This window comes from Bombyx mandarina, chromosome 15 (genome assembly GCF_030267445.1).
Source record: "Bombyx mandarina strain Sakado chromosome 15, ASM3026744v2".
NCBI lineage: Eukaryota > Metazoa > Arthropoda > Insecta > Lepidoptera > Bombycidae > Bombyx > Bombyx mandarina.
The window spans coordinates 1291283-1306308 of NC_143221.1; the positions used below are offsets into that span (position 1 = coordinate 1291283).

The 15026-nt window shown below is 41.4% G+C and overlaps 1 protein-coding gene across 6 annotated transcripts in view; it reads left to right on the top strand.

Annotated features, from left to right (window-relative positions):
• The window catches only part of shakB (Innexin family member shaking B), an 80841-nt gene extending 65815 nt beyond the window's left edge, over positions 1-15026 (top strand). For 5 of the 6 annotated variants that reach the window (XM_089733458.1, XM_028173815.2, XM_028173816.2 and 2 more), the window contains exons 3-5: positions 8102-8321; positions 10332-10455; positions 12117-12669. In XM_089733458.1, the coding sequence (XP_089589584.1) occupies positions 8102-8321; positions 10332-10455; positions 12117-12522 (750 nt within the window). In that variant the 3' untranslated portion in view covers positions 12523-12669. Of the gene's footprint in view, positions 1-8101; positions 8322-10331; positions 10456-12116 lie in introns of all 6 variants that reach the window. The other variant, XM_089733459.1, reaches the window with a different exon arrangement.

Below are 15026 nucleotides of genomic sequence, written 5' to 3' on the forward strand. Positions count from 1 at the left end.
AAGATCTTACATCTAAGGCAGCTTTTGGAGGCGCTCGTATTGTGAAAAGCTCCGATGCTCATTTAGTGTCAGATGGGTTGCGAACTCGTTAGTCAAATCGAAATGTTAGTCTAAAAGTTAATGTTACTAAGTCGCAAGATGATCTTAAAAATAATGATCGCATATTTTATCTCTGGTTCCACGTCACGTCTGCTGAAACCTCCGCTGTTTATTTCAAACGATTTGTTTACGTTATTTTCATTGTTTTATTATCGGCTTATGTTTATAATTACCGTTAAATCGTATCGGGGTCGAAATTCATATTGTATTTTCTTGTTTATGAAAAACAAAAAAGCGTTTTGTGAATTGATGTCTTAATATTTTGGTTTAGGCTTCGGATTGTTGGCAGTTCAGTTTTATTTTCAGGTTGGTATTACTTTTGAGTAGAATGAAGTTCTGTTGCGTGTGAATTTGTATTCAGTCATTGTTTGAACTGTTTCGGGTTGATATTAATGAAAACAATTGAACGTGAGAAGATTTTACTGACTCGGTGGTGATGTAGTTAGCGGCCCTGACTGTTGCACCGTGGGTCGTGGGTTCGATTCACTTCGGGCAAACGTTCGCAGCATGAGCAGGTTTCTTTGCTTTTGGCTGGGTGTTTATTATCTATTATATATGTATATCAGTCTCTCATAACACAGAGAATCCGTGCGTGATTTGTTCCCATTTAGACAATAAGATACTTGCAATTCATACCACGAATATCTTTCATAATATTTTAAAGTATGTACCTATTTCTAAAGTTTTGTTCTTTTTGTATTCTATATTATCGAATGAGGTAAGGAGGTAGGTACCTTAGAACATTAGAAATTCTCTAGGACCTCTTGCACTGGTGGTAGGACCTCTTGGGGGTCTGCGCGGGTAGGTTCCACCACTCTGCCTATTTCTGCCGTGAAGCAGTAATGCGTTTCGGTTTGAAGGGTGGGGCAGCCGTTGTTACTATACTTGAGACCTTAGAACTTATATCTCAAGGTGGATGGCGCATTTACGTTGTAGATGTCTATGGGCTCCGGTGGGCTGTGAGCTCGTCCACCCATCTAAGCAATAAAAATAAATAGAATTTCAAATTTCATTTTGAAGTCGTCATGGTCCACAGGATATAACGCCCGGTGTAGGTACTAGTATCAGTGATGCAACCGTGCTTAAGTTCGAATCCCGCAAACAGATATTGGTTTTTCGAATGAAATACGTATTTAACTCAGGTTCGACAATGACTTCCACGATGAAGGAAATAACATCGTATAAGAAAAATGAACCCGAAAAAAATTGTAATAAAAGTGTACGCAATTGAGATGTGATGTCTATAGACAGATGGGCTATAAGCACTAGCTTAGCTTAGCACCCGGATGTGCAATAAAAAGAACTTAATTTTTTTTTTTTTCTAACTGCACACATTTTTATTGCTGGCTATCAACAATGTGTTTCGTGATGTATGTAACACAAATAAAAAGTATGATTGTCAAAAACGTAAAAAAAAAAACTAAGGGTAAATGAGTTAGCACACTCGCATTGTGTTGCAGAGGATAAATCAGCGTCGCTGTCGATGGGCGCGCAGCGTAAAACGGAACGCGGATGATCGATGCGTTCGATATTCGAATTTCGAACAAGACAGTTGGATTTGAATTTGATTAGTTTTCGAGCTTTGATTGTCAGTTACTATAGATCTTTTTAATCAAACATGGAAGTTAATTGGGAAATACAAATCATGATTCTAGTTTTGCTCTGAGCGACTTCATTATTAATGATTCTTGTTAGCGATCATCAGCACTAAGGCTTGATGTTTTTTTTTCAAGCGGGAAAAATCTATGTTTAAATTTCAAGTTCTTATTATGGTAGAGCTACATAGAAATTCAGTGATACTAGCATGAGTCATGCAAACAAATATCCACCACGCACCATTCCTTTCATCCTTGTCCTGTTTTGGTGAAACTGGAAAGGCCTCCGGGCTACTAGTAATCCTTCAATAAAAAAAATAAAAACCATTCCTTGAAGAGTCCAACAAGAATATATATTTTCCTTTTATTGTTCTCGTAGGCAGGCGATTATACGGCTCCCCAGATGGTGAGTGCTTACTGTCGGCCATCTCTCATTGACCTCTCAATGATTTTACAAAAACCAAGTCTAAATTTTTTTCTCAGTTTTGCCATCAGCAAAACGAAAAAAATGTTTTTTTTTTGTGTTTCAAAGCACAAAAACAAAATCGATTTTAACGGAAAACTAATCGATAATTAGAAATTATTGTTTGCGTAGCTGCGAATTACGAATCGGGTACGTAAATTAACACGTAAATCGAGCCCTTGACTTGTATGTTTATTGCAACACTAAAATAACACGCAATTTTGCAATCGTACTCGTGAACCGACGCTTGTAAGTGGTCCACATATAGACGCGGTAATGCATTAGAGATGCGGCAAAGTTACACTTGCAGTTGCCCGAATTCGAACGAGTGAGAATATCGAATGTCGCTATGAGACCACCTCACTTGGTAATGACTTCATTTTATTCTCTGACTTCACCTGTCCAGTGACCAGTCCATACCTGCCTATTTCTGCCGTGAAGCAGTAATGCGTTTCGGTTTGAAGGGTGGGGACAGCCGTTGTAACTATACTTGAGACCTTAGAACTTATATCTCAAGGTGGGTGGCGCATTTACGTAGTGGATGTCTATGGGCTCCGGTAACAACTTAATACCAGGTGGGCTGTGAGCTCGTTCACCCATCTAAGCAATAAAAAAAAAACCTGATCCTACGCTTAGATATTAAGTGTGCTGTGAGAGTATTTAGCCCACTTAGTTTCTCACCGGATCTTCTTAGTGGGTCGCGTTTCCGATCCCGTGGTAGATTCTGCGAAGCACTGCTCTTGCTAGTGTTAGCAAATTCTCTCAGGTTGAGCCCGTAAGTTCACCTACACGTCCGAGCGTAGCTGCAATATCCCTTTAGACTACCAGCAGATACGTAGAAAAAAAGATTTCTGAGCCGGATTACACCTAGTCTTGTCTAAAGATATATAAACCAAATGTAACAACGAATTTCATCTACTCTCTGAAGCTTTAAAAATAGTTTTTAGGTCAAGATCTTAAGACTACTTATGGTAGGGAGGCTAGAATTTCGTACCCAGGCAGTGATTGAAAAGAATGCCTCACCAAATCGCAAGGTACATAAATGTCGAACGTGAAAACAAAAACATCTTTGCAGCAAAACCCCGTCGGGTATGTCTGACAAACAAAATATCATTTTTTTTCCGAACACATTTGCAAGCGACGTATTCTTGGTTGAACGATATCTTATCGTGCGTCACACGCGAGCGAGTAGACCTGCTCGTCTGTGAAACATTGGGACTTCTTGTCATCGCTTTTTTTTTTTTTTTTCCACAGGAGAAAATCGCCGGATCCCCACCCGCGCGGCAGGTGGGGTATGTGGGAGTTGAACCTCATTAAAAACTCCTGCCGCTCACAACCGGCGCCCTACCTCGGACCGGGCCGGAGCCCAGTCGGGGCTATTGAAACGGCGGGACAGGGTTGACGCAGAGCACATTACATCCATCCCACCGTCCCACGGACGCCGGACCGGTGGCCGCCAGCGACACGACCACCGGTTCCCTCGTTCAGCGGGCCGAGAGCCCGCTTTGATGGCGCCGCGTTACACCTTCCCCCAGAGCGGTCGGGGGAACGCGGTCTACCATCACCCGGCTTCCTATTGCGGGTGAGCGTGCAGAGCACGCCACCCCTCGTCTGGGTCCCTCCCCGCACAAAACGGGTGGGACCCCTAGCTCTTAGGGGGCCAGGTCACGGATACGACCCCGGTCCCGACCCCCTGCTCGGCGGCGGCGGGTTTCTGCGTAGTGAGGAGAGCTTTCCCTCACTCGCCCCGCCGCCTCCTTCTGCGAGATGGTGCACTCGCAGAAGTCAAGCATAGCCTTCCATGACTCATCGCTGCCAAGCATCGACGCCACGACGCCAGGCAGCGACAAGTCAGGTCCTATCTTTGCGACCAGGACACGGCGCTGCACCTCCCAAGCGGGGCAGACAGCGAGCGTATGCTCCGCCGTGTCCAGGTCGTGTCCACAATGGTGACACCTCGTCGTCGGCTCAGCCCCTATCCGGCGCAGGTACTTCCCGAAGCATCCGTGCCCGGTCAGCACCTGCACCAGACGAAAGGTGAGACGTCCCTCGCCACGATTCACCCAGTCATCAAAGACCGGGTAAACCGCCTCGACGGTCCGTAGCCCCCACGTGGGGTTGGCCAATCGCCTCGACCACGACTCGAGCACGGACCGCCGAGAATGGGCCTTCCGCGCCCGCAGCTCACTTTCGGGGACACGCGCCACGCCCCGAGCACGAAGCTCGCTGCGCCACCGATAGTCGGCAGCGAGCGACTCCGCCTCCAGCTCCCATGGCGGCGTCCCCGCCAAAACACACGCCGCCTCGAAGGAGACGGTGCGATATCCGCGAATGACCCTGATGGCAACGCTGCGCTGCGGCCGGCGCAGGAACCGAGCCATAGTGGCCCGGTTGCGCGGCTCAGCCCACACAGGTGCACCGTACAGGGCCATCGATCGCACCACCCCCGCGTAGAGGCGGCGCACAACCTGATCCGGTCCCCCAATATTCGGGAGCAGCCGGCTCAAAGAACCGGCCGTCCCCATCAATCGGGGGACCAGCTCCGCAAAGTGAGCACGAAAAGCCCACCGGCTGTCCAACACGAGGCCAAGGTACTTCAACTGCACCCCGACCCCTATCCGGACGCCTCCAACCACGATGTGGGTGTCAACTGGTGGCGCCCTCCGCGGCCCGTGAAACCACAGAGCCTCGGATTTACTGAGCGCCACGTCGAGACCCAGCCTCCTTATCCTTCCGACGACGAGGGCCACTCCCGCTGTGGCGAGACGGGCAGACTCCCTAAAATCATCCCCCTGGGCCACGACCAACGTGTCGTCCGCGTAACAAATAACGCGGAGGCCCGGGAGGAGGGCGCCCCTCAGCACCCAGTCGTACCCGATATTCCACAAGAGGGGGCCGAGAACCGACCCCTGTGGAACACCACGCACGACCGGAAAACGATGAAGGGTCCCACCGTACCCGGTACATACGACCGACCTGGCCCCCAAATAGGACCCAACCAGCCGGCGGAGGTAGAGGGGCACTCCATGCCTCTCCAGTGCCCCCCCTATCACGGTCCAGGGCAGAGTGTTAAATGCGTTGGCGATGTCAAGAGACACCGCCAGCGCCACCCCACCCCGAGAAACGGCCTCGTCCGAGAGGGACCGCACGCGAAGAATTCTTGTCATCGCTTGCCTCATGTTTGGATGTAAAAATAGTAGGAAGCTATAAAATTACTTGATATATACAGCATTGTAGTATACGAATATTGAAAATATGATTACTTTTTTTATTTTTTACTAGCTGACCCGGCAGACTTCGTAGTGCCCCAATCGATAAACAAAATACCTAAACTTTTGTATAAAATAAACTTAAAACAAACAAAAGGAATCCGTCCGATGGGAGATACATCAAGGGGAAAACTTTTGTTTTTTGTTTTTATATAATTCCGAACATTTTCATATTTATCTAACCTTTTAAACCTTCTCTGGACCTCCATAAATAATTCAAGACCAAAATTAGCCAAATCGGTTCAGCCGTTCACGAGTTTTAGCGAGACTAACGAACAGCAATTCCTTTCTATATATAGAGATAGAAGATAGATTACCCGCGTAGGCAGACGAGCATACGGCCGCCTGATGGTGAGTGGTTACCGTCATGGACTTCAGCAATGCCAGAGGCAGAGCCATGTCGCTGCCTAGTGTTATGCCAGAGGCACAAGGGCTTACTGGTGGTAGGACCTCTTATAAGGCCGCGCGAGTAGGTACCACCATCCTGCCTATTTCTGCCGTGAAGCAGTAATGGGTTTCGATTTGAAGGGTGGGACAGCCGTTGTAACAATACTGAGATCTTAGAACTTATATCTCAAGGTGGGTGGCGCATTTACGTTGCATGTGTCTAAGGGCTCCACTAACCACTTAACACCAGGTGGGCTGTGAGCTCGTCCGCCCATCTAAGCAAGAGTGAAGCCGCAGCCTACCGTTATTTGTCGCGAGTGGTAGAGTTAATTAAAATTACGTTTACAATTGTATGTAATTAATTACAATATCAAAACAATTACTGTTAAAGAGTTTTTTTTCTTTAATTACGTATACAAATCTGGTTTCCATGTACGACTGAGAATTTGAAAATAAAAAACAATAAAAAAGAAATCTAATATAGGTAAGGGTCGTTATGCGAGGAATTGCTACACTAAAGTGTCAGCTATATTACTCGTAAAATAATTATTCCGATAGGCGAAGTGTAGATGCGGCCACAAGTGCTAGATTAAGAAAATGGAAAGACCGGTGTAGCTTCGCGAATATTCTAAATGCAGGCAAATAATGTCAACCATATACGAGTATTTTGAATACGCTTTTATTAGCTTCAGACGTATGTATGTTAGTATGTAACGGAATCTTTGAACATGATTTTGATCCCCTTCAACACATCGGATTAACTCGAAATTTGGTATACTTATCAAAGACTTATGACAATTCAATATAAAAAAAATTGAAAGAATTTAAATTCATCTAAAAAATGAAAAATAAATAATAGTTTAAAAAAACTAACAAAATGCGCTTTTATAGAAAATCCAACTAAAAAATACAAAATAAATTTTGATAAATTTGAATTAAAAATAGTGTAAGAAAATTAAATAATGATTTTATTGTAAAAAAATCGTGGGGTGCATGGTATCAGTAGCTATAAATATTTTATGAACAGATATGAGCAGAAGGGTTATTTTGATAATATCCTGAAAAGCACCCCACGCTTTTTTACAATAAAATCATTTTGCACTATTTTTAATTTAAATGTATTAAAATTTATTTTCTATTTTTTTATTTAGATTTTCTATAATAGCGTATTTTGTTAGTTTTTTTAAACTACTTTTTTATTAACTTGTGACATCTACTATATAGCTTCAGTCGTTTTATATGTTATTTTAATTTTAATTTTTATAATCTTAATAGTAATAAAAATAAAAAAAAAATAAACAAATAAAATCTAAACTACAAAAGAAGTCGTCCATGCAAAAACGTTGCGGGCTCCGCTTATACCGGGTACCACGTGCATAAAACGCTAACAACATTGATGGTAGTGAAATGCAATCGAAAATAGAATGTAAATCTAGATCGGTGCGGCCACAAAAAACGTCTATAAAGCCGTCAATCGCACGTTATTATTTCTGTCAGCGCACCAGCGCTTAGAGCCGCCGACGAAAGCAACTAGAACAGATTGTGAACCGTCTCGCTTCGAAAATTTATCGTCAGGCGTTGTACTCACTACGCTGACGAGGCGTTTAGTTGCGTCAACTTATGGGTTAGTTTCAACTGACACAAATGATTGTGTGTCAGCTGCCAGTCCTGCTAATATTTCCAAAATAAGTCAGTGTTTCTCAAGTATGTCACAAATGCTGATGGCAGGGTGTTGGAAGCCCGCTTAAGTAAGTACCAACACCCTACCGTGAAGCTGTAATGAGTTTCTGTTTAAAGCGCTCATAATTACCACGTGGCCTAAAGGATAAGACGTCCGGTGCATTCATATCTCGCGCGATGCATCAGTGTTCGAATCCCACGGGCAGGCACCAATTTTTCCAATGAAATACGTACTTAACAAATGTTCACGATTGACTTCCACGGTAAAGGAACAACATCGTGTAGTAAAAATCAAAGCCGCATAATTTCTGGTGGGAAGACGTCGTATGAGTCCGCACGGGTAGGTACCGCCACCCTGCCTATTACTGCCCTGAAGCAGTAATGCGTTTCGGTTTGAAGGATCGGGCAGCCGTCCTAACTATAGTCTATACTGAGACCTTAGAATTCATATCTCAAGGTGGATGGCGCATTTACATTGTAGATGTCTATAGGCTCCAGTAACCACTTAAGACCAGGTTGGCCGTGAGCTCGTCTAGGCAATAAATACATAAAAACTCGTAGTTTAATCAAGGCAATCCGGTTAAAAATAAACTAATAAACAATTTCAGGCAATGCTGTTCTACGCCCCGCGGTGGCTGTGGAAATCTTGGGAGGGCGGCAAGATCCGCGCCCTCATGATGGACCTAGATGTCGCAGTCTGCACGGAGATAGAGAAGAAGACAAAAAAGAAACTAATCCTGGACTATCTGTGGGAGAACCTGAGGTACCACAACTGGTGGGCCTACAGGTACTACCTGTGCGAGGCGCTTGCCCTTGTCAATGTTATAGGTAATTATTATCTTTTTTTATCCAACATGAAGTTCTGGCACTATGTTGCAAGAGATACTCGGCATCATTCAAAACGCTACACTCTTCTGAATCAAGATTTTTTTTAAATAAGTTGCATAACCATAGAGCTTACTTTGTCAGTATTTTCTAAATGTAAAAACATACTATGATATAGTTAATAGAAACCGCTACAGAGGTCACTAGCATGATAAACAAGCCATTCTCTTTGCCAATTAATAGCCAAGCTTATGACCAACCTGGTATTTGGTGGTTACCGTAATAAAAGACAGGACTTCGCCGGTTCGGCACACTCACCTTGTTTTACGGAGGCGAATTCTCGTCTGTATTACTGTAGCTGTTCTAATCGCATGCTTCGCGCCAAAAGCAGGCAGGTCTGTTCTTTTAACTGCTCATACTCTGGCTAATAAAAGACAAAACTAAAAACACAGCAAAACATTAAACCATCGTAAAGTTTTAATAAAATACTAATCCCCTCCTCTGTTTTGGCTCCTGAAACAAAAAAAAACTTCCGTCAGCAACGTTTTTATTGTGCATTTCGTGCACGCGTTGACGACAGCTCGGACGGACCCTTCATATAAAAACTGGTGTTTTGCTGAAATAGCTTATTTTTATATTGGTTTTAATTCAATATGTTATGATTTACAACGGTAGCTGCTTCGATGCGCGCTTGGACTAGACTAAGAGCTCGCGATCGTCAGGTTTTCTCAGCTTGTTTATATATCGACGCTTGAAAGGCAAACGTGACTAAGTGACAATAACTGCTTTGTACATAAATGATAGGCAATAACCATATTCGATGCGCAAAAAAAATATATTTCTAGGTCTATTAAAATCACTTCAACCCTACAGCTAGATTCGTTAAAATAGATTTTTTTTCAGGTATTTAAACTTCAAATTAGTCTACTGTAAAGTTCACGCATTGTCGCTTAGTCACGTTTGCCTTTCAAGCGTCGATATGGAGACAGTATTACATAGTTAGAAGAAGGCGATGGCTGTTCTGTAGCAAATTTTTTAATCTACCTTACAATTAATCGATTGATAAACTTATATTTTCGCGTTAATTTTACAATTCGCACTTACAAACGCCTACGCAAACCGGGAATATTCCGAAACTTTAAAATTTATAGAAAATGAAAGAATAAAACCCGGAATCAAAGAAAGAAACAAAAAAATCATCTAGTCATCCTCAATGAATAATTTTGTATATTTTTTTATTTTTTTATTTTTTTTATTTGAACATTGCGAGCTCTCAAGGTGCAACTAATTTGTAATTCAGAGCGCCACGCGTCGCGACAGATGGCCACAGCTAATATTTTAGTTCTAGAACATGTTTAACTTGCGATGCTATCCACGAGCTAAGGGAATTGACAAAAAAAAAAATATTTTACCACTGTACACAAAAAAAAACGCTTACGTTCCGGAATTAGGTTTCAAATGATAAAGTCATTACCGATTCGCAATAATAGTTGAAAAATCGACATCAGTCGTTGTATATTACAATGGGATATTAATATTTCATTAACCACTTTATTTAAAGAAGCAAATGATATCTTATGAAGGTTATTTTCTCATTTTGAATTATCCTTCCGAACAACAAATACATATGGCGGGAAATCGTTTTTTATTATTATGTTTAATCTATGATCTAAATATAGATTAAAAAAGGCACGAGGATAATAAGTATAATGCCTTAATGAAGGCAGTTGTTTAAGAAACATAGTAACAGAAAAGTAGTCATAAGTTCGAGCTCGAAGTTAGCATACTCGTATCTTGTGGTCAATAGCCAGTAATAATTTAAATGAATTACAAAACTTTATAATAGTTTATAATTATCGTATTTATTCATTACATGCGATCCATTCGCAGATACATAAATATTTAAAAAAAATTGTAAAAGTATAAATCTTTAAAACATAAATCCGCAAAATATATTATATCTTTGAGATCTTCCACATTTCGCAATGATAAAAGTTTTGTTTTTCATTCCAGGGCAAATGTTCTTGATGAACAGGTTCTTCGACGGAGAGTTTATGACCTTCGGGCTGAAGGTGATCAAGTACATGGAGTCCGACCAGGAGATACGGATCGACCCCATGATATACATATTTCCAAGGTCAGTTTCAACTGTCTGTGCCTATTACCTTTCGTAAAGGAAATACCCTCAACAAATCTTAATTAAGTGAGCAACATATTAAAATTGCACTGACAATGCTAACAACAATATTGTTTTTTTTAAAAACTAGAATTCATAATTTTATCAACGTTTTTACTTTCATATCATTGCATTCTCGACGCGAAAACGCGAGGAGTGAAGTTGTGTGATTTATTTTATTTTGTCTATTTAGTGTTTCTTCGGGTTTAAATGCGTATTAAAGGTGTTTTATTAACTGTTTGTATCTGTGAAAGTGCACAAATGTGGGGAAATAAAACAAAGCCGCTGAACATAACTTTTCGGGATCCTAGAAAAAGTCTACTGAAAAAGTCTCAGTAAATTACCACCATTTTATTGAGATTAAATTTCATCCCATATCATCTCATCTCATTTAATTTCATATCATGTTTCGCATTAATCAACTTCATTTCATTTCATAATATTATAATTTTTCATATAAAAAAATATATAAAAGATTAGGCAGTATGGCATGACACCTTTGCCTTTCCAGTTAGAAAAATAAAACTACTACTAATTGCATTCTCGAATGAGGCGCTTTCACAATTTTAAGCGGGACTTCCGAAAAATAAAACTACTCGTATAACAATAGTTTACCACTTATCCTGTAGTACTTACTTTTGATAAATAAAGATTTGGTGTTTAATAATTATTAAAAAGAACTTACAGAGACAAATATTTAATCAAGCGACTTAATCGCGAACACTCAGGCCGTTTTCCATTTACAGCACAAGAGCGCATTATGCGGCATAATGCTCAACTAAGCTTCAGCATAATTCGCCATTGTGCGTCACTGAGTCGCATTATGCTCTGTAATTAACCATTACTTAATGGTAGTTTTCCAATTACAGAGCATAATGCGACTCAGTGACGCACAATGCCGAATTATGCTGAAGCTTAGTTGAGCATTATGCCGCATAATGCGCTCTTGTGCTGTAAATGGAAAACGGCCTCAATGAACCACTGCGACATGGCTCTTGTACTAACTACAGACAGAATCGATGTATCAATATATACAACAAAACAGTACAATCAGGTGTGTCTACCGTGTCAAAAAGACGGTAATTTATGAGTAATACAAACCTGTGCCTGCTCAAAAATTATTTTCTGCCCGTTTCTGAGGTCGTTGACCTCGAAATTTATTGTTTTACATTGCGTGCACTGAAAAATGAGTAGGAAAAGTATACCCTGTGAGATTTCCTAATAATACATATGAAATAGATTATAAATATATTAAGTAGTCGACTGTTTGTCTGTTACATAATTGTCTTAGTTTCCGGGCTCAGTTTTTACTGGTGGTAGGAAACCTTGTAGATCCGCGCGAGTAGGTAACACTAGCCTGCCTATTTCTTTCGTGAAGCTGTAATGCGTTTCGGTTTGAAGGGTTGGGCAGCCGTTGTAACTATACTGAGACCTTAGAACTTATATCTCATGGTGTGTGGCAGCTTATATGTTGTAGATGTCTATGGGCTCCAGTAACCACTTAACACCAGGTGGGCTGTGAGCTCGTCCACTCATCCAAGCAAAAAAAAACCATCCCATTCGTCAACGGCTTCCGCAGTTATTGGACTAGGTTTAAACAACTTGTCGTTTTTTGGTTCCAGGATGGTGAAGTGTACGCTTTTCAACAAATTCGGTTCATCCGGCGAGGTGGAGCGGCACGACGCGCTCTGCATCTTGCCCCTGAACGTGGTCAACGAGAAGATCTACATCTTCCTCTGGTTCTGGTTCGTCATCCTCGGCTTCCTTACATTCATCACGCTCATCTACAGGATCATCATCATCTTCTCGCCGCGCATGCGCGTCTACATGATGCGAATGAGGTTTCGACTCGTGAGGCGGGACAATATCGACACCATAGTGAGGAGGAGCAAGATGGGAGACTGGTATTTGCTCTACATACTAGGAGAGAACCTCGACTCGATCATCTTCAGGGATATAATGCAGGAGTTCGCGAACAAGCTGAACCACAACTACCAGCACCACATTCACGGCGTCCCGGACGCGTGACCTCCGATCCCCGGGTGGGTGTTCCATACGTGACTAACGTCTTTACAGCGCGACATGGACCCGCCCGTCTGACGCGCCCCGCGCCCTCGCCTGCGAACCATCAAGCGATTCTTTACTCGCGTCAAACAGACCCTTGTCGCTCGTTTGCAAGCCCCTGAACAGGCCTAGACACCCAGCGATTATCCTCGCAAGTTCCCTGTGTATGGACAATAATGTGCGCCGGAGAGACTTCATGTGTCGATAAATTCTAATCGAAAACGCAACAGTGCAATTCTAAACATGCAATAATAGTTTGTACTTAATCTTTAAGAACGTGATCTCAGGACGAATCCTATCGAATGCCTTTATATACGACGACGGATGACCCGTTAGTTGAACTAGTGTTCCTGTTTTTTAGAACTGTACTCATAGTCTTGTTGCTGATAGAGCGATTTAAGTGAGGGGCTTTGGTTCCTCTTAAACTAAACGAGAGAAGGAGAACACAAGAGGGAAACTTCTACTCGAGAATACGACAGACCAAATGTGAAGCAATAATTAATTTAATATAAGAATATTAGAATGTTAGTGTTGTATTAATATTGTCTGGTCTGAGTGGAAATGAGAAGTGTCGATCGGTCCGACTCTAAGGATTAATAGTGGTCCGCTATTAGGGCAAAAGACATTTTAAAGTAATAACCGCGATGTGGAAGACCACTTTGACCAAAGTTTGTACTTTAATGGGAAGTACCAATGAATCGTATTGCACTGCCATTTGTAAATCAACTCCATAATTGTACTATCAACGTTCGTTTCTGATTAAGCTGTTAAGAGAGATTGCTGTAATTAAACACGAACTAATGTTAACCCTTTGACTGATATATAGGTCACCGGTGCCCTACGTGGTGGACTGAAGTAATTATGTCAATTTCTGTTACCAAGGCCCCGAAATATCTAGTAGACCTCGGGAAAAACGAACCTTTTTGTTTTTTTATTGCTTAGTTGGGTGGACGAGCTCACAGCCCACCTGCTGTTAAGTGGTTACTGGAGTCCATAGACATCTGCATGCAGATGCTTCACGGCAGAAATAGGTAGGATAGTCCTACCTACCGGTGCGGACTCACAAGAGGTCCTACCACCAGTCATTACGCAAATTATAATTTTGCGGATTTCATTTTTATTACACGATGTTATTCCTTCACCGTCAATCAAGTCAATCGTGAACATTTGGTGAGTACGTATTTCACTAGAAAAATTGGTATGTACCCGCCTGCGGGATTTGAACACCGGTGCATCGCTCAACACGAACGCACCGGACGTCCTATCCCTTAGGCCACGACGTTCTTCAGACCTGAAGATACTGAGAATAAATCTATTTTTAAGAAATCTAAAATACTAAAATGGATACATTAAATACGAAAGAAGACAAATTTAGGCAGTCCAGGCGCTTAGTAACAGAAATCGACGTAATTACTTCAGCGCGCCGCGTAGGGCTCCGGTGACCTACAAGGGAGTCAAAGGGTTAAATCTACTCTACGATCTATGATTTCTTTTAAATGATATATTTCTGACTGTTCTTGTATATATATGTATATCGATGTCAATGAAGCAGCTGAGATGTTTGTTCCTTTTGAAAATTAATTACAAATTGTTCGTGTTATATATATATATGTCAGACGTTTTCAAAGATCACGTTTATTTTTGTTTATACGTGTCGGCACCCCTTGCGATCGATTCTTCGATGCGAATTATTTATTCGGCAAACGAAAAAAGTTATATTCCAAGATATTTAAAAACTACTTCTAAATATGTTCTAAATATGTTTGTAAATAATTTAGTCAATTTATCTAATGTAAGGAAACTTAAAATGAAATTCGACATTTATTATTTATTTCTTTTAATTGAAATTCCAAGACGGTAATCTGTAAATTACTTTGATTCCTTTCTCCATAAAATTCGGTCAGGCGAAACCTTCCGTGGCTTTCGAGAAACAATTTTCATCCCGCGTTACAGTAAATAGTTGCCTAAACGAACCTTACTGGGGAAGATTCGATACGGGAACCATTTTCCGTGCGTTAAAATTATCTCTTTTTTTTTCTCGGAGTCTTACGAGTTTATCAATTAACCTCAACGTTCGTGTTCGTGTTCGGGTTACGTCGGTTTTCCCGTTAATCAGATCGAGCATCTCTTTCTAAATCATCGTGTCAAAAAGAAACGGATAGTTTCGCCAGACGTACAAATTTACAGTCGAACACGAAATTCAGTAAACCGAACAAGAAAAACGTAAAACACAACTTGGTGGTATTATCTTGTTTATTTTTCTTAAGTACCATGCATTACACCTTTTACACATTCATGTTGGATCATGACAAAGTTTCTTAATTACGTTTTTCTTTTCAAGCGCTCTGTATGTATAAGCGTATTAATTAATTAAGCCAAAAGTTGTGCCAAAAATGATCAATCGGTGGAAACGGCAAAATAAAATAAAAGTTACCAGCAACGAGATAGAATAAAGCAATGAAAATGAA